This window comes from Bison bison, unplaced genomic scaffold (genome assembly GCF_000754665.1).
Source record: "Bison bison bison isolate TAMUID 2011002044 unplaced genomic scaffold, Bison_UMD1.0 scf7180017864290, whole genome shotgun sequence".
NCBI classification, from domain to species: Eukaryota; Metazoa; Chordata; class Mammalia; order Artiodactyla; family Bovidae; genus Bison; species Bison bison.
Window position 1 is genome coordinate 1,559,762 of NW_011494862.1, and position 22,554 is coordinate 1,582,315.

General features: G+C 39.7%; 1 protein-coding gene across 1 annotated transcript in view; it reads left to right on the forward strand.

Annotated features, from left to right (window-relative positions):
- Positions 1–22,554, forward strand: part of PDE4B (phosphodiesterase 4B, cAMP-specific) — a 45,049-nt gene that overhangs the window by 18,980 nt on the left and 3,515 nt on the right. The window contains exons 2-9 of the mRNA XM_010850271.1: positions 7,125–7,218; positions 13,090–13,268; positions 14,647–14,745; positions 14,888–15,052; positions 17,187–17,286; positions 19,557–19,711; positions 19,834–19,956; positions 20,671–20,853. Coding sequence (XP_010848573.1) covers positions 7,125–7,218; positions 13,090–13,268; positions 14,647–14,745; positions 14,888–15,052; positions 17,187–17,286; positions 19,557–19,711; positions 19,834–19,956; positions 20,671–20,853 — 1,098 coding nt within the window. The remainder of the gene's footprint in view (positions 1–7,124; positions 7,219–13,089; positions 13,269–14,646; positions 14,746–14,887; positions 15,053–17,186; positions 17,287–19,556; positions 19,712–19,833; positions 19,957–20,670; positions 20,854–22,554) is intronic.

Consider the following 22,554-nt stretch of genomic DNA (forward strand, 5'->3'; position numbering starts at 1 on the left):
AAATTCTTTTGATGTTTTTCAGTTCTACATATGAAAGTGCCAATGGTTTGTCTCTACCTTGACTTTTAAAATGTCACTTGAACAGATACTAGTCCTCTAACCAGCAAATGGAATTTACTCCATTTTAGCTTCATCCTAAATGCCAGTGTTTTGTTACAGAATTATGGTAGAGGTTTCCATGATTGTTTTTCATTGCATACTTATTTAGTGTGGATTATGATGTTACTGTACAGTTAAGAGAATCACTCAATTCTAATATGTTTAAATGTTCTTCTTTCTGATCTGGCACATGGACAGTAAGAATGACTTAGCTATGTTCCTTGGAGCACCAGGGATTTACTCCAGGTATTAATACAGCAGTATGTGTATGCTAGAATGCCCAATCATGGAATTGTCAGCTTAAAAAAAAAAAAGCACAACATGAAAGATGTGAGTTAAGTTTTATTTGACGCTAAATGCGGACCGCACCCAGGGACACAGTACTTCAGATAGCTCTGGGAAAGTGCTTCAAAGCAGCAGCCAGAAAGGTCAGTATATATATATGATTTTGGTGAAGGGGGAATACATGCAATTGAGCACATATTCTTCCAGAAAGTTTCTGCTTCTTCCATGAAGTTTTCTGCTAGTCACAAGAAGCAGTCCTCACTATGAAGGATTTTGGTGCTTTTATAGATATAAGGAGATACAAGAATTGGGCTCATAAAATCAGCTCCTGAAAATCTTTAACCATCTGAAGACCTGTCCTGCCAAGTTTCCCCTAAGCACAGAGTGCCTCATTTCTGCTGTCACCCTGAACTCCCTTTAGGGGGTATTGAAGGTCACCAGCTGTGGCAGCATGTGATTTAATCCTGTAGAGGTAGATGGCAAGTGCCAATTTGTAGTTGACAGAACTATATAGTCTCTAGTTAAGTAGATATTAATGGACAATGGCAGATTATTCCTTTCTTAACCCCATTACCAACTCACTCAGTTCAATTCCATTTGCCTCTTAAATAGGACAAACATGTCATCAAAGAAATTGGACAGCAAGTTTCAAACAGCTAATAGAGTTCATAGGGAAAGACTAAAGGACCCAAGAGATGAGATGCACATTGTCAGATAATCTGAAACGCTAAGAACTATGAAAACTGTGAGTTTATAAAGGGTTTTAGAAAAAGTACACTGTATTCCCATTTTTATTGTTGTTTTTTAAATCAGATTTTGCAAAGAAAAGTGTAAGTGTTTAGGAATCAGGTCCTTCATTTCTTTGGGTCTTCTTCATTTTTTCTCATGTAAAATTAGGAATATGGAAGATGCAGTTTGTTTTAATCAAAAAGAACCTGAGAAATTCACCATTTTACAACTACAGGAATTGAGCACCAAGAATTTCATTCATCTTTACCCAAGATCATACATCTGGCCAGTGCCAGAACTGAAAGACGAGCTCATCTTACTTCCATTTCTTGCTAAACTGGGCCACCACAGTTTCAACTTCCTTCTACTGCTACTAGCATTCTATGATTTCAGGCAGAATGTTAAGCCTCTTCACTTTTCCTGATGCCCGGGAATTCTTATTAAGTTATGACTAACAAAGTGTAAAATATGAGTCAAAATTTAGTCCCTAATAAAGTCATTGTGACTTTAATGACTTTGGCAGTTGTTTCATACTGCAAAAACAGGAAGATCTCACACAATAAGGCGCCTGTCTCACAGATGGGCTCCTGCGCAGACGGCCACCCACAAGGGTGACTTCGGGGGCTGTCTTCCTCTCCGGAGAACCTTTTTTTCATCTGTACAATTTCATCTACTTACTTTATCTTAAGGTTGTCAATGAGAGCAAAGTACCTGGTTTATCTAGTCTTTGATAGGCTGAAGAGTATTTTTGATCACTAAAAACTCACTCTTAAGTGATTTCTAGGTCCCCCTAACAAGCTCAGATTAGTTTTAAAAGTAACCGTCTTATATGCTTGATACTAGCCTCTTGTATTATTACTCTTCTAGATGGTTTTATACTCAGAAATATAGAATTACCAAGTTTTAGAACAGGGATGAATTTCTGAGATCATTCTAATCCTGCCTTCCTATGTGATCAATTTAAGAACTATTCAAGAGAGTTTCTAACCTGCCTGTAGATCTTTGCACAAAGTCCAAACTAGTCCTCTGATGAGAAATATAATAAAGTGATGAAGTGTTCCATCCCTTAAGGAGAAATTGGCTTGGAAACAAATATTCTTTGTATGTAGCATTGAAGCTAAAGAAAAATTGAAGCCATAAAACCAAATGTTTACATCAAGTGTTAACTGAATTTCAACTTTTGCTTGTCTATATATTTTAAGTAACTTCCCATTATAAAGCCATACTACTAAAAAAAAAAAAAAATTCACGTATGATTTTACAGAGGAGATATATACTAGGCAAACAATATCGAATAATTTAAACTGAGAATGCTATCTTTTTCTTTTCCCAAAAATATCACTGTAATCTCTGGCAGTGTTCATGAATCTAGTGTTGGGTGTAAGCTTAAGGAAGCACTGGAGGAATTTGGATTACTAAGGGTTCATTCACAAACTTTGCTTGTCTGTGTTGAAAAGAGGCTTTGCCATTTCCTCTGGGACCTTATTTCTAGGTGAGCTCTAACAGGGTTTTCTTGTGAAGGCAGATTCTTAACAGAATAGGATCTGTGTACCTTAAGTTGTAGAGACACATTTGTCTTTGAAATAGTGTGCTTCTGTTTGTGGATTTCTCTATTCCATTTGTTAAAGTAAATAATGTCTAATTCCCTTTCAATCTTGTAACTCCTGGGGCCACAGTGTCCCTAAGGAACTATTTAATCTTATCTGGACTGAACAACCAACTTGATAAGGAGACAGGGAGACTACAAGGGTCTTGGGATATAAAACTCTGGAGGGAGAATAACCACTTCTCTTCCTTTGTTGGTGACTTATTCTTAAGGACTGAAGCATTTCCGATTTGGGTTGTTTTTCTCAGTAATGTTAAGAGAGTTTTGTTTTCTGGGAAATTTTGGTTGCTGGTAAACCAAGCTTCTGTCCAGACTGTAGGAGGCAGCCACAAAATGCATCATAGACTCTTGACAGGTTTGGGCTGAGATCCTAAAATCATGCATCACTCTCATTTTGTATAAAGAGCTAAGGTGACTTCACCAGACTGCTATCTGTTATCAAGAGCTGAGAATGAAAATCTAGATTCATCTACTATATCATAGCTGCCTCTGGCTCAACAGAAACAACTCCCATCTGGGAATCAGATGCTGAAAATCCCACCAAGCTAAGCTCCCTAACTCTCTTCCCAGCCTAAACCCCAAACATAAGCTATTCCGTTCCTTGGTGTGTCTCATCACGCAGTCCAGCTCTTATCATATTCTGCATTACTAGAATGTAAAAGATACCCCCTGTCTGCTCCTCCATGGCAATGTCTGCCTTAATTTGTACCCAGCTCAATATAAATGGGCCATTCATAAATGCTTTTTGATGAGAGCAGTGATTGCCTTTAGTCGAACCCTTCCTTAGGAAGGAGAAAAACCAAAGACTATTGCTAAGCAATATTTAAAGGACACGGTCAGTTTCTGAGTGACCTCCATCCGCATACTTCATCATGTTGCATGTTTTATGTTTGCCTTAAGATGACGTTGGGTTTCAGTGGCACCGTCATGCCCTTAGCAAAATGCTTATGTTGCTTGTTGTTTAGTCACTAAGTCTTGTCCAATTCTTTTGTGACCTCATGGACTGTATCCTGCCAGGCTCCTCTGTATATGGGATTTCCCAGGCAAGAATATTGGAGTGGATGGCCATTTCCTTCTCCAGGGGATCTTCCAGACAAGGGATCCAACCTGCATCTCCTGCACTGCAGGTGGATTCTTTCCCTGCACTGAGCCACCAGGGAAGCCCTAAAGGCTCATTGAAGAACTAATTTAGGCATGAGAAGGAGAAAGGCAGTTTTCACCTGTTACTTACATGAGTTCCCTGACCCTTCTGTGAGCTCTGCAAGAAAGGTGAGGAGTCTGGTTTATTCTCAGCCCTATATCTTAGAGCCACCTCCCTGTTCCCACGCTGGGACTGATTGACACTGTATAGCAACAGGATCTTCTGGCAATGAGAGGAAATAGGAAAAACATAAGAAGCAAAGTCTCTCCTAGTCTATTATGATTTAATTTCTACCTGCTCTTATATTCTGAACTGAGGGGCCAATTTGGCCAATAAAGAGTTGGCCCCACCCTCACCTGACAGTTAACTGCGGTGGTTAAGGAAGAGGCCCTAATATATCTGATTATTTCTACTAGGGTGAAACTGATTAAAAGCATGAAAAGTGTTTTTTGTTTGTTTGTTTGGAGGAGTTTTTGTTTTTGTGTTTTTACTGCTATATCCTCAATGCGTTGCTTGGCATGTCTCGGGTGTCCATCAAATATTTATAAAATACATGGGATGAAACAACATTATTCAACTAGTATGAACCTGACTGATGCCAAGATCTTCCTAAGTTTTTTTCCAAGAGATTAAAGGAACCAAAATGAAGATGACTGTGTGAATGTTGCGTTTGGCTAAGTCTAGCGCATAGACATAATTAAAGATATCATCTGTCTCTATGTTTTCTACAAGATATTTTTTGCAATGCTCCTAGTAAAGTTTGTTTCTTTGCCAAAATTCAGCTGATCCATCAGAGCACAGAAACCTGTCTTTTTCAGTTTCTAATTCTTTAGTGTAAGTGCCTATCTTTTGAGAACTGAAAATGAGAGGCTATTATGACTGAGTGGTTATGTCTTAAAAAATAAAGAACTTGGAACTTACACCTGGAAGTTCTGATTCACCTGGAGTTCAAATTGCAGAGTGGTTCAATAAGTAAAACACACTAGCTCAGATGATTAATTCAGAGATTTCTGGTGACTGTCACTAACATTTGTATCATGGGAGGGAAGAACCAAACATCCACCAGCAGGGTTCCCCAAAAAGAGGGTGATGGATGGTACATGCCTCTTTGAGGACAGTTCCTAGAGCGGTGAGCCAGAGGACCACAATACTGACTTGCATTGGCTTCACCTCGAAAAGCTTGGTATCCTGGGCACAGGGAGTGGTGTGAAGTGGGCCTGGATGCGTGACGTGAAGCCATTGCCAGTGCAGGATGCTCATTTGAAAGGGGAATGCCTCACAGGAAAGAGAGCCAATTGCAGTTGCGTGCAGGGGCTGTTGCCATGGTGCTTCACTGTTCCTTTAGCATGCTGTACTTGAACTGAAGTCCAGGGGTAGGGTAATGGAGGAGGGAGGAGGGGAGTAGGATGGCCTGGGTGGGGAATCCCACTGCAGAGCTCTAGTCTCTGACTTTCTTCATGCCTGTGATCTTTCTAAAGCTGAGAAGGTAAGAGAGAGAGAGAAAGAAAGAGACACTATAGGAAAGAATTCCTCAACATGCTCTATATTGCAAAAACAAAACAAAATAAAGATTAATTTAACTCAAATATTTTTTTCATGAATTAGAAGATGTAACACTGAAATACCGAAACAGCACAGTCATTCATAACCCTGAATAATTCTCCATTCATGCAGCAAACGATAGCTTGTATTTCCTAACACACTCCAGATCCTAAATGGAAAGGTTAAATGTGTTTAATTCATTTGTCGAATGCAGTCTCATGTGCATATTAATGAGCTGGTGGAGGACAGAGAATTGCATTCTGTGTACGAAGTACTTTTAAAATTAAATAGATTAATTCCCAATCATTTCATTGTGAAAGAAGTCTAAATGCACTGGCCTGCCATTGGTGTGCAAAAAATCCCCCGAAAAGCTAGCTTAAAAAAATATTCTTGTATTCTGAAAGTCTAATTTGAAAAACAGCCACAGTTTTAACTTTTTCAATGTTCAGAAAATAATAAAACACACCATCACTTGGAAACCCTTAAATCAGCTTAGCTCTGTGCAAAGGCTGTGTCTGCGATATCCGGATCTCCGCAGTGGAGAGGGTTAAAAACACCTAGATGAAATGGGGGAGGGTACAGACTTCGGATTTCTTAAATATTCATGGGGCTTCCTCCATTTTAATCTTCTCCTTTTAAAAAGATGGCTGTGTTTCCCAGCCTGGTATCCCCTCAGGAAAGAAGAATTGTTCCTTCCTTGCAGAGTTCAGCTGAGCAGGACTAATCTAGAGTGGAAACCCCTTCGGCCACCAGGACTATTCATAATTCATAAGTGTTGCAAACCAGCCAGCTGAATGCATTTGGACAGGCTCTTGCTCCTTCGTGCAATTCCTGATTTCATTACTCTCTCTGCCAGGAAAGAAGCAGGGAGCACAGGCGAAGATGGGCTTTGTTTGGATTAGGAAATGCCCTAAATTTTGGAGGCTTTGTCTTTCATAAGTTTTGATTATTTCACCACTGAATCTGCAAGGCTTTCCCGATCCTGTTGGGACTGCTCTCAGAACTGTGAATTCTTTCAAAGGGATTTGTGGATTGTGGCAAGGAGTGCTTTCCAAAATGCCTGAGGCAAACTATTTGTTATCTGTATCTTGGGGTTACATCAAGGTGGGTTAATTTGATTCCATTATCTTTGGTAGCATGTGAAACCTTTACAGCTGTATGTTTTCTGTGAAGTAGAAAAGCCTCTGTAATGATTTATCTGTGTTATCACTTAGCCTGCTGAGGCGGCTTATTGTGAAGCAAGGACATGTTATATTACATTGTATTTAAATAGACTGTGCTGTATTTTAACCCTGTTCTTTTTACTCATCTCTGTTTTTAAGGATGCTTTTCTTCTCCCTTAAATTTTTCATATTTAATTGCCTCTTACTGTATAGGTTATTAAGTTATATTTTAAAGTTAATTTTCAATAAATATATTTTAAAATGTGATTACATTTTTAAGTGAAATTATCTTAACTTCTATTAAAATTCCTTTTCCTGTGTTTACATCTTCAAAAGAAATCAGATGTTAATTCTAAGACATCCTGAGAAAACCTCTTTTTTCTAAGGTGACGTTGGAACAATTTCACATTAAGGGGATATTGTATTTTGTAGAAACAGAGTTATTTATCTAATGACATCTACTTACCCAGTCTCTTGGTTCTTAATAAAGTTGGAAGCATCTAAAATAATAATTTGCCATTTTTTGGGTGGTTAATACATTTTTGTTCTTTATAAACAGTTCAAAAGAATGCTGAACCGGGAGCTGACACACCTTTCAGAAATGAGCCGATCAGGGAACCAGGTGTCTGAATACATTTCAAATACTTTCTTAGGTAAGATATTCACCAAGAAAACTGTTCCACAACTGAATACTTTTTAGTATTAATTTCTGCAACCTATCTGGGAATATTACTATGTGAGTTTGGAGTTGGGTTAAGTCACAGAAAAGCAAATCCATTTAAAATAAGAACTGAAGACAACCTTTAAGGTAAAAAAAAGAAAGAAAAGAAAGAAGGTTTTGTTTTAAAAAAACGAATTAAAATATCCGTCAAAGAGAGAAGGTTATTATGGGCTAGTTGAATTTATATAGACCTCAGGCCACTCTTTATCTACCCACCCACCTTGGTCTCTGTCAAGACCTCTGAAAGGGTGGGAGTGGGGGGCTGTGATCATCCAAACCTTAGGGACAATTCCAATTAGCTCCTCTGATGTGCTATTCTTTCAATTCTTCCAATAACTGGGCTTTGAGCAAAAGGTGATTTGACCCATGATAACAGGCTTTGGAAACTGACTATTGCTTTGCTAAGGTATTTCTTAAAGATAAATTGGAAGAGGGCAGAAAGAATCATCACCTCTCTGAAAGAGGTGGCCTTCTGCAAGCAGCATGCTTATCTCCCTGATTTCATACTTACCTTTTATCCTCTGCCTTCACATTGCTAGTATTTAAAACATGGCACTGACAGGAAGGGTTTGCAGCCATGCCTAGTGACTACTGTCATGCATCCTGTTTGATTACTAGGAATTTCTAATCTTGTGTTTAAAGCCATTCCATTGCATATTTTTCTTATATCAGGCCTGCAGGATCTGCCAATCTGTACTTCAAAGTGAATGGGTAGCATTTAGACTCTGATCCTGTTGACTTTCAATTATCACTGCACTATGCTTGTTTAGCAGAATTCCATTTTCCAGGGAAATGACCTATCCTTACAGCTGAACATTACACCTCTCTTTTTGGCATTGCTACATATCCTTACATCAATGAACATTTGCCTGGACATCTTATGGAAACACATACCTCTTCTGGTTTTATTTTAAAAAAACATTTCTATTTCCCTAACACCAAAGCAGTTCCTGCTATCAGCAGATCAATCTTCGATCAGCCTAATACAAAGCTCACAGCACTTCTCTGTGGCCAGTGGGCACTGACGTGATTGACAAGCGCCTTTCCAACTATTTCCAGTATGTGGGTATCTGCAGCACCTGGTTTTCCTCAGCGGCAGTTGCAACAACCTTTGTCAGAGAACAAAGAAAAGATTTTTTCATGTAGCCTAGTTCCAAGAGGAGCTAGAATCTAATCGAACAGAAAGCATTATATACTTATCCTTATCTTCTCCATTATTCCCACTTTATTCCTTTGAAGACAGGCATCTTCTCCTGTCCATTTTAAATATGCTCTGCTCTGTGAAACACCCAATCATTTTTCATAACCTAGGGGCCGTTTTAGGGACATTTTACAGGTTAATGACTATGGTAAAGGAGACTAAAATTAATAGATGCAAGAACTCATTTTTGTTTTTGTAAACATTGCATGTTAAGATACCAAGGCTTGTCTGTCTTCTCAAAAAAGAATCTGAGCACTGGAGTAAAGCTGCAGGAAGTCTCTGAGCCTGTCATCACCCAAGGTTGCACCTAAGCAGTCCTCTTTACTTGTCCCCTCTTTCACTAATGGCTTACCAAGGACCATGAGAATATTTTAGTATACCAATTATTCTTATTTTAGCATCAAAGGCTATCAAGTGAGAAAGCTGAGAAGATAATAAAAATGAGTTCTCAGTCTCAACACTGCATCTCAAGAATTAAGAACTGTCAATTCTGTGGAATATTTCATTTGCTATTGAAGTGTATATCTTGAGGAAAGCCTATCATCTGGCTTCTCTTTATTCCAAAATTAAATTACCAAGAGCAGGTTGTTTGAGGAAGGCTGTTAGAATCTCAGTCCGTACACACCTAGCATTTGGAGGGTTTTGAGTGTGAGCATGTGTTTGTGTGCATTTGTATACATGAATGTGTGCGTGTACAAGGTAGACCTGATCAAACTAGACAGACGGATAAAAATTTTAAATATTCTTCAGAAAATTTAGGGAGAAAAAAGTCCATCATATAAGCAAAAGATTCATCAGCTACCTCAGTTGTAAAATGGGAATACTGGAGTAGATGGCATCCTCAGTCCATTCCAGCTCTAACTTTCTGTGACTCTGGTATGGACGGAGTTTATCATTTTACTAAGACAAACCTGGCAACCCAGACTCTCTGGAATGGATTGTAGGCTTATAGTTTGATAATATTCAAAAGCAAACAAACAAACCTTGTTTCCAAATAGCAAGTGCAAGACATGGAACTCTACTTTCTGTCCTGTGAGCATGCTGGGTATTCCTGGAGGACTATGAAATCTTCTTCATAAAATGTCAGATCTGAAAGGGACTTTAATGGCTTCATCTAGTTTCCTTATTTTCCAAGAAAGAGAACTGAGGAACAGAAGGCAACTTAGCTTGACCAAATTAATTTGTTGGCTAAAATGTTCTAGGGTCAGAATTAGGACTTTGCTCTCTTGACTCCTAAATCTAAATACCTGTCTATTTACTGAGATGACTGAGGATGTCATCTACTCCAGTATTCCCATTTTACAACTGAGGTAGCTGATGAATCTAAATCTAAATACTTCTTTGGGAAAGAAGGCTATTAGGCTGTCAGAACATATAGAAGAAAATCGCCTTTAAGTAATAGATGTATTCTTTGGGGAAAAGTCTTTGGGAATCAGGATTGCTGTACCTAACAATAAAACATTTTATTAACAACTTCCAGTAATATAAAAGGCTCTTAGAGCACAGCTCCAAGAGTATAAAATGATAAGATCTTATTGATTACAGTTAAACTTGAAGAGCAATATCACAGTAAGAGTCACTGAAAGTTACAATATGTCATCCAAGACAGAGGGAAATCCCCCATTGCAGGGCTCTGTGAAACTTGTGTGTTTCATTTAAGAGGATGGTATTCAGATAGACAGCCTGAAAGGCAGGTGAGAGACAATCAGTGCACACACTCTGTGATGGTGATATAGGATAATGGGCTCAAGTTGCTGGTACAGGAGGAAGTAAGGACTCAGGGGGTAGGAGCATAGATTAAAGCAAGATCTTTAGATGTGATATTACAATTTAGTTAGTATTGCTACAAACAGAGCAAAGTCACCCCTTTAGATCCCCGACTTACTGTCAGGGGATTGAAAATCTTTCCTACATCTTGAAAATCTTGAAAAAGAATTTAGGAATTTTGCAGGATTAAATGCTGCAACCTAGCCAAGAAAGCACCTCCAATGATGTCATTATCAGAGTTTTGATGTGACCATTTCTTGCTTCTGTTTATTTCCTTATTTATTTTGTACAGTTCCACTGTTTCCCCATTGTAGTCTGATCATTCTATAAACGTAAATTCACAAACTGTTTATTATGATTCTTTGAGTGTATATTTCAGGTTATTTCCGTATGGCGCTGGCTAAGCATTTAACAGGAAATTCAGAGTAGGGAAACCCATCAGTTGTTCCAATGCCTGCATAGGGAAACACCCATTAATGTCAAAATGGCATTCTCTGCAGGTAATGGGTTTCTTCTTTATTGTAACATCCCAGACAGAGTAGTGGTTTGGCTCAATGACTCCCTGTTGCAGGGAATCTTTAATTAAACGCAGAGAAAAAGCTGCTAGTTTCACTACAGATTTTTGTGTCTGCATTGGCACAGAAGAATCCAACAGCTTCTTTAACCAGAATGGTAAAGAATGACATTAGGAGAGGCAGGGGTTATAGTGGCCTTTTAGCAAAAGTAGTCATTATTAGGAGTGAGGTGACAGGGAGAAAAGTAAATTCAAAAATAATGCCAATATAGTTTTGTGCCAAAGACTGAGAGACCAGAAAGAGATTTTAACGGGAACCTTAAGGGGCCTGGGTTCTATGCTATTAAATCACTGTCTGGAACAAGGTAATTGCAAAATAAATATCTGTTGAATAAATTGCCCTTTGAGCTTGGGAAAGTTGCTGACTTCATCTGAAAAATGAGTGTGTGGGATTATTATTGGTTCCCAAACCTGGCTCTGACCATCAGAGTCACTTGGACAGCTTTTTTTTTTAAAAAATTGGTTCAGTAGGACTGGGTGGGGCTCATAAGTCTGTATTTTTCAAAAGTTCCCTGGGTTATGCTGAACCATGCTGGAAACCCCTAAACTAATCAAGATGACCACTAAAATTCTTCCCTAAAGTAGAGTCATAGGCTGATGAATCGAGGAGGTGGGGGACACCCAGAGACAGCACTGAGATTCCAGGGATAGAGAAAACCCTTGCTCCAGCCCTGCAGCCAGGTGCCCAGGGTCCAGAACAGCTGCTTCCGTGTCTGTCTCTGGGCTCGCTTTGCTTTGATGAGTTGTCCACAGGGTCCTGTGAGCAGGCGGAGGTCTCTAGGGAGAACATGTGACTATGCCATCAGCTGCCAGAGTTGAGAGCAAATCATCTAGATCCCGGCAGGCCATCTGGAAACGTGTCATTTTCAAATGGGGAAGTTGTCTTTGGATTCATTTTCGCTGAAACAAGTAGAGATAAATGTAGGAACTTTTGGAAGCTGCATTAACTCTTTCAGCCACAGGGTCTCATTTAGTTCAGTGATGTAGCTGTCGAGCACTTTAATAAATGATAGCCTCGGTGCACCCACAGGCATATCTGTGGCCTGAGTGTTGATGCGTTTTGAAGAAGAACTCTCAGGATCCATCCATCCCCCTGTGAAGTGAAATAGAATATTTGATTGCTGATGTTTTAATCTCATGATATAGAAGAAAGAGCTTTTGAGCATGTAGATATGTTTCTCTCACTAACCCTGCTGCTGCTGCTGCTGCTGCTAAGTCGCTTCAGTCGTGTCAGACTCTGTGCGACCCCATAGACGGCAGCCCACCAGGCTCCCCCGTCCCTGGGATTCTCCAGGCAAGAACACTGGAGTGGGTTGCCATTTCCTTCTCCAATGCATGAAAGTGAAAAGTGAAAAGGAAGTCGCTCAGTCGTGTCTGACTCTCAGTGACCCCATGGACTGCAGCCTACCAGGCCCCTCCATCCATGGGATTTTCCAGGCAAGAGTACTGGAGTGGGGTGCCATTGCCTTTTCCGCTCACTAACCCTAGCTCTCCTATTATCTTGTTGTAGCAGAATTTTTTAAAAGATTAAATGAGATGATTATAAATATTTAATATGCATATTTTAATAAATGTAATGCCTGTTACAAATGAGAGGCATTGTTATTATTCATGGGATTCATAGACGCAAGGTATGAAATAATACTGAAAGTATAGTCTTTGTCTAAACCTCAAATGGTAATAAACCAAAGCTTTAAAGTAATCATTCAAAGATTATAAACCATTCATTTTTCTAATATATATGCCACTCATCTAAACTGAACCTAGCTACAGTTATATGGATCTTTTAAATTAAAAAAATAAATACAAATATAATAAAGTGAGCAAAACATAAAGCATGTTTTTATTAACCTGGGCTTGGCTACATGAACATTTTTGATTATATACACAGACAAGTTATTCATTTTAATGAGAAATTTACATATAAATGTTGATGTCACACCTTGAAAATGTATGAGTGTAATTCCCCCAAATCACCCTGCAAACAGAAGACCTGGGATTGAGTTCCAACTGCCATTCTTGAACAAGTGATTTAGCTCCTGTGGACCTCAGTTGGCTGCTTTAGAGATTAAATCACCTATCACAGGATTGTCCTGGAGATCAACTGAGATAATGCTAGGATAGCCCTTCCTAAGGTGTGCTATCCATGACAGACCATTAGAAGTTGTTTTGAATATTGTAATGGGTTTTCACTGGCACACAGGGGTTCTCATTGGCATGCAGGGACTGAAAAACCTACTTTTTTTTTTTTGTTATTGCAGACAAACAGAATGACGTGGAGATTCCATCTCCCACCCAGAAAGACAGGGAGAAAAAGAAAAAGCAACAGCTCATGACACAGATAAGCGGAGTGAAAAAACTGATGCATAGTTCAAGCTTAAATAATACAAGCATCTCACGCTTTGGAGTCAACACGGAAAATGAAGATCATCTAGCCAAGGTGTGTACAAGCTGGGTGTGTGCACATGTGGCACTGCTTTACAGCAGACAGATGCCCAAAACCTATTAGAAAATGATAGTGGTCGCTTTTGCTTTATTATTAAATAGTATGATGAGGCTGATGTGCCCTGTTTTTCCATTGCGGTACACCTAGTTAAAGACCCTTTTTTTATACCAAAAGACCAGATTTTGACCTGAGTTGGGTTCATTAACTCACGAATGGAGAATCCTGTTGAACACGTATTAGGAGAATCCAAGGTAAGGGCAGTAGGCAGGACTGAATTATCCCAAAGGATATTTCAGAGACTGTATGCCAAGGATCAGTAAGAAAATATGTACTGATTGGCAGAACTGGAGAAGAAATGAGAGAAATTGACAGCATTGACTCTTGAGCCCTAACCCTAGTAGTAGAGGAAGGCTCAGAAAGAATTCATACCTCTTCTCGGAGGCTGTGCAAGGTGACTTTTCAGCCTTGTGAGACTATGAAATGATATCAAATGAACATTCAGTGAGGCGGTAGCTGAAAGATGTCATTAGCGGAAGGCTGATAACATATCAGGCCAAGACTCTACAGAGAGCCTGTATTCCTAGTGTGTGCATGCTAAGTCACTTCAGTCATGTCTGACTCTGTAGCCCTTTGGACTTTAGCCCACCAGAGCTCCTCTGTTGATGGGATTCTCCAGGCAAGAATGCTGCAGTGGGTTGCCAAACCTTCCTCCCCCCTGTATCACTTACTCTGGGCAATAATTAATAATAGAATAAATTGCTCCTTTAATCAGATAATCTTGGAATAATCCCACAACACAGGATGGAATGATGTTTCTTCCAGGTCTTTCTGTAGCCCAGAAGCTCTAGGAGATAATGGGTGACTAGCATCTTCATGACCTTTTACACTAAATTAGGGTTGATTCATGTACATTCTAGCAGCTAAGTCTCCTTGACCTGGTTCTCAGTGATAATTAGCAAAGGGCAGAGGAGTTTTCTAGCTGAGATTGTTTTCTAGTTGTTACTGATGGACCAGTGAGCAGAGAAGGGGAGCTACAGGGAAATAGGGCTAAGATGACCTCTAATCACTTGTACCTACTTCTGAAAGCAACATTGGTTGAGGACTGACATGGCAGAAAAATTATAGGCCAGCAGCCAGATTTACAAATATACACACACTCTCCCTCTTTGAAAAATATATACAAAAGCGTGTAACTAACATGAAGAGGACACCCAACCTCCCAGACCATTCCATTTTCAAATGTTCATGTAACTGGAACACCAAATAGATACTCTATAGACTGAGTCAACTCGTGCCCCCAGAATAAATGAAAACGCTGAGGCCTGCTAACAAAAGTGTTTTTATTTCTAAATTTCTCTCATTTTGATGACAGGAGCTGGAAGACCTGAACAAATGGGGCCTTAACATCTTCAATGTAGCTGGATATTCACATAATAGGCCCCTAACATGCATCATGTACGCCATATTCCAGGTGAGTAAATAGGAGTGAATGTTGGTTATCCAATTGGATCTTCTTTATGGTTTTTTTTCCATCCCAGTTTACCTTTCTGATTTGGCTTTTCTTCATCTTTGGACATCCACTTATTTATTTTTTATCCCATTTTGTTATACAGGAAAGAGACCTCCTGAAGACATTCAAAATCTCATCTGACACCTTTGTTACCTACATGATGACTTTGGAAGACCATTACCATGCAGATGTGGCGTACCATAACAGCCTACATGCTGCTGATGTGGCCCAGTCAACCCATGTTCTTCTTTCTACGCCAGCTTTAGATGTGAGTAGTTATGATCTGGTTTGCATACTTTGCCCATCCTCTTTAAAAAGTACCATAGAAGATATGATATATTTAGAGAAATAATGTAATTAGGTGATTGTACATACTTGAACTGGCTCTTTATATTATGTATAACATGTATCAATCAGGTTATTAATATAAGTGGATGACATTTCTACTTGCTTTCTGGTATTAGAGTAGCCTTTCCGTTGCCTCTTTTACATTTGAAAAAATATTTAATTATCAAGCTGGTAACAGGGAGCTTTATTTTTCATTGTGTCTCCAGTACCTAATAAGTGTCTAGTTTGACATCTAGTGTATAGTGTGTATGTGCTGATCTGAATTGCTGCCACACTATCCCAGGCACTGTGAGAGAGAGCACAGAAATATAATATAAAATGCTACCAATAGTTCCTATCGGGCTTCCCTAGTGGCTCAGACAGTGAAGAATCTGCTTGCAATATGGGAGTCTGGGTTCGATCCCTGGGTTGGGAAGATTCCCTGGAGGAGGGCATGGCAGCCCACTCCAGTATTCTTCTGGAGAATCCCCATAGACAGAGGAGCCTAGTCAATTACAGTCCATGGGGTCACAGAGAATCAGACACAACTGAGTGACTAAGCATACAGTTCCTATTAATAATAAGCATCCATAGGCTTATTCTCCTAAGAGTTCATAAAACTGATTCCATGTATTGAAGGAAAAGTAACTGAAAATCTAGAACTGAGGATTTAATAATGCTGAAGCAAATAGAGAGAGCATTCCATCTTGTCTGATATCTTTCTAGAAGGTGGCTGTGGCTGCTTCCCTCACTGACAGTACATTTGTATATATCAATATATGCAGCCCAGGGGGTCCAGCAGGCCATACTCTCCCTTGACAGTTGGCAGTGATGGTTAGGTATTTCCAAAATGTGCAGGCTCACCCAGGAAGAGACTGTCTATGCCCTAGCCCAGACCACTTTTGCACGTTCAGCTTGGAGGGTGAAGAAAGATTAAATTGACCCCTGCTCTATTGCTTGGATTCCATATATTCTGATAAATGAAATTCAAGAAGTTAAGACTGTTTTATTTCCCTGAAGGAAAAAACAATATTATTTTTATGTCCGTGTAAGTATCACACGGTGGGACAACACTGTTTATCAACTATCTATCGCTGTTACTACTATGTGGCAGGGGCTTCCCTGGTGGCTCAGTCAGCAAAGAATCTGCCTGCAATACAGGAGATCTGGGTTCAATCCCTAGGTTAGGAAGATCCCCAATATTCTTGCCTGGGAAATCCCATGGACAGAGGAGACTGGCAGGCTACAGTCCGTGGAGTCACAAGTATTGGACACAACTTAGCAACTAAACCACCACCACTGTGTGGCTAGAAATTGATTGTGAGTGCCACAGATGTTTAGAGAAGGAAGAGTTAAATGTGTGTGTGCATAATTTGATTTGAAGGATCAGAGATGTAAGTAACCCCAAAGGATGATGAAAGACATTTCAGCCAGAGGAAGACATTTTAGCCAGAAGCAAGTTATACCTAAATAAATACTAGGTTTAAATCATTGTGTACAGGTGGGGCAAAGGATGCTCACAGGAGTTGAGTACTGGGCATCAGGTCTCACTTATTAGAAATGTTCTCATATTCTGTCGAGAGTAATCACTGAGTGGATAGGTATTTATTGAATGTATGAATGAAAAGTGCAAAAGCTTCTGACCACACTACAAGGTTAGTTTTTAAAAAACAACTTATTGGCAGTCTTATAAATCTGGAATTTGGCCTTACTCAGCCTGAAAACATACGAAGGTTTTTATGTCTCTGGGCGGAGCCAGTCTGACTTGCTTCTTTGACCTGTATGTGCTTGCGTTACATAAGCACTATCCTGCCCTACCACTTATCCGAGAAACAAACATTGGGTACCACCTGATCTTTTACTATAAGCATTCCCCGAGCCACAGCCTGCAGGCTTGATGTACACATTAAGAGACCTTGTGATGATGGACAGAATCTACATTGAATTGAATGTGTATTGAGAGATTATGTAAATCAACAAAACACATGAATGAAATGGGGTACCTCAGTGTGAAGCTGAATCAGCAGGCTAGGCTAATGGAACACGGAATTCAATGAGCTCATTTTGCTCTACAGGCCGTCTTCACAGATTTGGAAATTCTGGCTGCCATTTTTGCAGCTGCTATCCATGACGTTGATCATCCTGGAGTCTCCAATCAGTTTCTCATCAACACAAGTGAGTTCACCACTAGAATAGTCATTCGAGATAATTGTATGATTCACTGCTTCATTTTTTTCCTCCTAATGTTTTCATTATGGATAATAATAAGAGTAATAATGAGGTCATCCTTCCATTCCACTAGACTAGTTAGACCTTTCCTGGATACTGTGTCCAGTCTAGCAACATCATTTTGAGCTGCATGGAGAACTTGGGAAAGGTCAGAGGGGACCCATAAAAAGCACTCAACGTTTGGAAAATACAATATGTGAGGAAAGAGTACCTGATGTGGAATTATCTAGTAAGGACAAGGAAAGGCTTGGGAATAACGTGGTAATGATTTTCAGGATTATGCAGTGCTCTCACAGAGAGCATGGTGACCCACTAGTGTCCCTTTCTACAGAGGAAGCAGGTCCAAATGTTGGCTCTGAGCATGCAAGCCTCCAAATAGAAATAAGACTCCAGAAAAAGCACTGGAATAGGCTTCTACAATTCAGGGTGGACGGCTGGGTCATTAAAAGTCTCCCACCCTCTCTTCCAACTGCATAGGTTTGATTATGGACTGGTCAGTAATATGGACTGGTCTGACTTCAGTGACCTTCAGGGTTGGTCCAACCTTAGGATCCCAAGCCCTACTTGAAGCACTTATCATGCTCAAAACATTAAGTATCCATGCTAATGAAAACCCATGATTTTCCCCACCATTTCTAAATGCTGAAAACCTAAATACTTTTCTCTTCTGAGAATATTGTTATCTTGTTGTGGTCAAGATTAACATCAAGTGCTGACAGTTTTAAGAAATGTTGGAGCTACTTGTTGTCAAAGAGCCCTTATCATCTTTTATCATCAGAATATTTGAATGACTAGGTATGAGGTACCTTGTTTATTTTACCTCATTTTTCCATTGAAAGAACATAATCTCTGGGCAGCTGCTTGTCTGTGTGAGTTATATCAGCTGGTGTATTGTGGCATCATGAGTCATCCCATATGTAGGCCAGTTCACACAGAAAAATGGCCTTTCTGCCAGAGCCATGTACAGCATTACAATACATAAAAGCCAGCTTGCAGATCTATGCTGTTGATCACAGGATGAACGAGGCAAGAGTGCTGAAATGACTTCACATTTCCCACCACCTTTTCTGAAGATGTAACTCAAAGCACAGTTAAAACAATGGTTTATGACTAATAGCACCTACTGCTAGTAACATATTATCATCACTTGACTATTATTCTTGACTAGGAGAAAATGTGGCTTCAAGAGTTTGATGACCGTGTTCTCAACAACAGATCAGGGCGCTGTTCAAAGGATGCCTGTGATTTTTCTGTGTGAAAGGCAGGCTAGAAACTATAGTTTAGGTATCCACATAATGCAGTTTCTGGCATTATAGGGCCCTAGGCCAGAAAATCGGAGAAGGCAATGGCACCCCACTCCAGTACTTTTGCCTGGAATATCCCATGGATGGAGGACCCTGGTGGGCTACAGTCCATGGGGTTGCTAAGAGTTGGACACAACTGAGTGACTTCACTTTCACTCTTCACTTTCATGCATTGGAGAAGGAAATGGCAACCCGCTCCAGTGTTCTTGCCTTGAGAATCCCAGGGATGGGGGAGCCTGGTGGGCTGCCATCTATAGGGTCACACAGAGTCAGACATGACTGAAGCGACTTAGCAGCAGCAGCAGCAGCAGGGCAGAAAATGGGACATCAAGATTGCTGTAAAAAATTATTGTTTTGTTACCATATTTATAAAAAACTTCAAAAAGCTATATTATTTGGATAAAGTAAAAATTTAAACTCACACCATTATATTCTTCGAAAATCCAAAACTCACAATTGACAGAGCTGGGAAATATATCAAAAAGTGAAATAATGTGAAAAATTGTAATACCTCAGATAAAATTTAGTGACATTTTCAGTCTTTTCTTTTCCGAAGTACAAAATATGTGAAGACATGAAGTTGCAAACTGAGATAAAAATAGGATTTAATTGCTTGGGAATGCCCTTACCTAAAATGTCAAATTCTTCAACTGAAGTGAAAAAGAGAAAAAGGATTTTAAAAATACTATAACTTTTAACCAAAAAGAACATTTATATGCTAATATATACTAGAAGCTTTTTTTTTTTAGAAAGTGACTCTTTTTAGAGGGAGACTGTTTCTCTAAGGGAAAATGACATATAGGGTCTTGGTTCTTGAAATCATTTGGAGAGAACTTGCTCTGATTTCATACTGAGGTAATGTCACTGTTTGAATTGTATCCCTTTTCATTAAATCATAATCTTGTTTACTAGATTCAGAACTGGCTTTGATGTATAATGATGAGTCTGTGTTGGAAAACCATCACCTTGCCGTGGGTTTCAAACTGCTCCAAGAAGAACACTGTGACATCTTCCAGAATCTCACCAAGAAACAACGTCAAACACTCAGGAAGATGGTTATTGACATGGTGAGACTTTGGCCTCTCTGTGATCCTTACTTACTTTTACTTCTGCGGGAAGAGAAAATCCATTCATTCTCCTTGATAAACTGAGTTTGTTGAGAGTTTTCTTTTCTTTTTTTTAACCCCAGGTCTTAGCAACTGACATGTCCAAACACATGAGCCTGCTGGCAGACCTGAAGACAATGGTAGAAACAAAGAAAGTTACAAGTTCCGGTGTTCTTCTCCTGGACAACTATACTGATCGTATACAGGTATTGGATGGAAGCCTTTGATTTAACACAAAGCCGCACGGCACTAAATGAAACAACAATTAAAAAAAGGAAACAAATAAATGTACTTAGTTGCATGTCCTAGGTTACGATTACAACTTCAGGCTTATTTTAAGAACAAGCAAAGGAAATGGATATTCAAGTTGATCCTCTAATTTACAAAGAAAAACAGAACTCTACTTATTGAGTTGCTTAATTCTAAAAATAAACAGCAAAATCTCATTGTAATAGGGTGTACGTGCCTGCTGATCCCGAAAGCTCGTGTTTGGATATAAATCCCACTGACTTGAGCTTTGTCAGGTCTGTTTTGGTTACAAACTGCCCTCAGCTGGTCTCCTCTTTCCACAAGTGGAAAATATGAAGACATCTACTTTGAGTAATTCTTTGCATTTTTTCCAAACTGAGGAAAAGAAACTATGGCAGCAGCATCTGACCTCTCATGTCCCTTTCAATTTTTAAATTCAGTGAGTGTCAATAGAAGAAGACACATTTTCCCTTTCGGGACACTAATAATGGCAAATAACCAACTCTGGCCAGCACCGTTGTAATCTTGCTTTTTTGGTGCAAACACCATAATTATAATGCAACTAAAATGTTCTTGGGTCTGGTACCAAGTGTACTAGTACAAGAGGGATGAGATGTTCTGGTAGTATTTATACCTAATTTTATGGGATTTTCAAAATTTGATGATTTCAGGTCCTTCGCAACATGGTACACTGTGCAGACCTGAGTAACCCCACCAAGTCCCTGGAATTGTATCGACAGTGGACAGACCGAATCATGGAGGAATTTTTCCAGCAGGGAGACAAAGAGCGGGAGAGGGGAATGGAGATCAGCCCCATGTGTGATAAGCACACAGCTTCTGTGGAAAAATCCCAGGTATCTAATATAAGGTTTTTAAAGTTTCTGTAGGCTCTGCTGATGGTTGAACTGGAGGACTCTTTCTAGCTATTTTCTCTTAAATATATATATATGTATATTATATATAATATACCTATATAAAATATGTATTATAATATGTATATGTGTGTGTATATACACACACACACACAGATATACACGGGCTTCCCAGGTAGCAGCACTAGTGGTAAAGAATCCACCTGCCAGTGCAGGAGACACAAAAGACATGGGTTCAATCCCTAGGTCAGGAAGATCCCCTGGAGTAGGAAATGGCAACCTGCTCCAGTATGCTTATCTGGACAGTTCCATGGTTAGAGGAGCCTGGCGGGCTGTATTTCATGGGGCCACAGAGAGTCAAACACAACAGAGCAACTAAGCAGCATATATACATATATACACATATGCATATATATACATATATGTGTGGGTGTGAAATTATAAGGAAGCAACTACTTATTTAGTTTCATTATACTCGTGACTCATTTGCCTTCTCCATTACACTCAGTTTCGCAGTGAGGAGATAAAGCGGTCTTCAGAAAACCCATCAAAGTTTGGATGGTGTATCCTCAGTGTAGATCAGTACCTATGACCATAGCAAATCCAACTGAGTTAACCGAATGCTGCCATCTCATCCCTCCAGGTTTCCCCCAGCTCTGTCTTTATCTAGAACCTCTACTCTTCACCCTTGTTTCTTGAACCTTGTTTTCAGTGTCCAGAATCATACACACTGCCACCATCACCAGAGGTGGCGAATCTCTTTTCCACATATCTCTTCTGCCTCATGGTCAAAGCCCTGTCCTGTGTCCCAAATATGCATATTATATATATATGTGTGTGTGTGTGTGTGTGTGTACACACACACATACACATGGGGCTTCCCAGGTGGCACTAGTGGTAAAGAATCCACCTGTCAGGGCAGAACTTAAAAGACGTGGTTTTGATCTGTAGATCCAAATTTGCCTCTACACTTCTGAGACTAGACTGAGATCTTTTGGTTGTATCCAAAGTTAGTTACAAACTCCCTCTGTGCTGGAGGTACATTAGACTGTAGGCAGGGAGATGCCCCTAGCTGAAAAATACGTAGCACTAGAAAGTATCGATATCCTTACAGCAGGGTGTCAGGTGAATAACCTGCCCTCTTGGTTCAGTTCACCAGCTCATCACTGTCCTCCACCCAGAGCACTCTCCATCACTGTGAACAGGTCTCCCTGTTTCCATGACACTGTGGTCCACCGTGGCATTTCCCACAGACAGGCTTTGGTGAGCATTGTCTGAGTAGACTGGTGGTGAAACCTTTGACTAGGTGCTCTTCGGATCTGTAGTGTTCTCTCACCCCAGGGCCTAGGAAATAAGCAACTAGAGGCTGCCTTTCTTATAAATGCTGAACATTTAGCAAGAGCAAAACAAATGAAGAAAGAAAATGGCTGCACTGTAGTTCAGCTGATTGAATTTTCTCCATTGCCATGAGCTTTTTTTTTTTTTTTCCAAATCCCTGGAAAACACATTGAAAATAGTATTTAAAAACCTTTAAACACATGTAAAGAATTAAAAGAGAGGAAAGAAGAGTGGGTGGAAGAGAAATATTTGAATCATCTATAGTCGGTCTTATAACCAGTACAGATCAGAGATACCCTGACTTTGGTGTGAATTCTGTTAATGCTAGGGAAACACCAGAGAAAA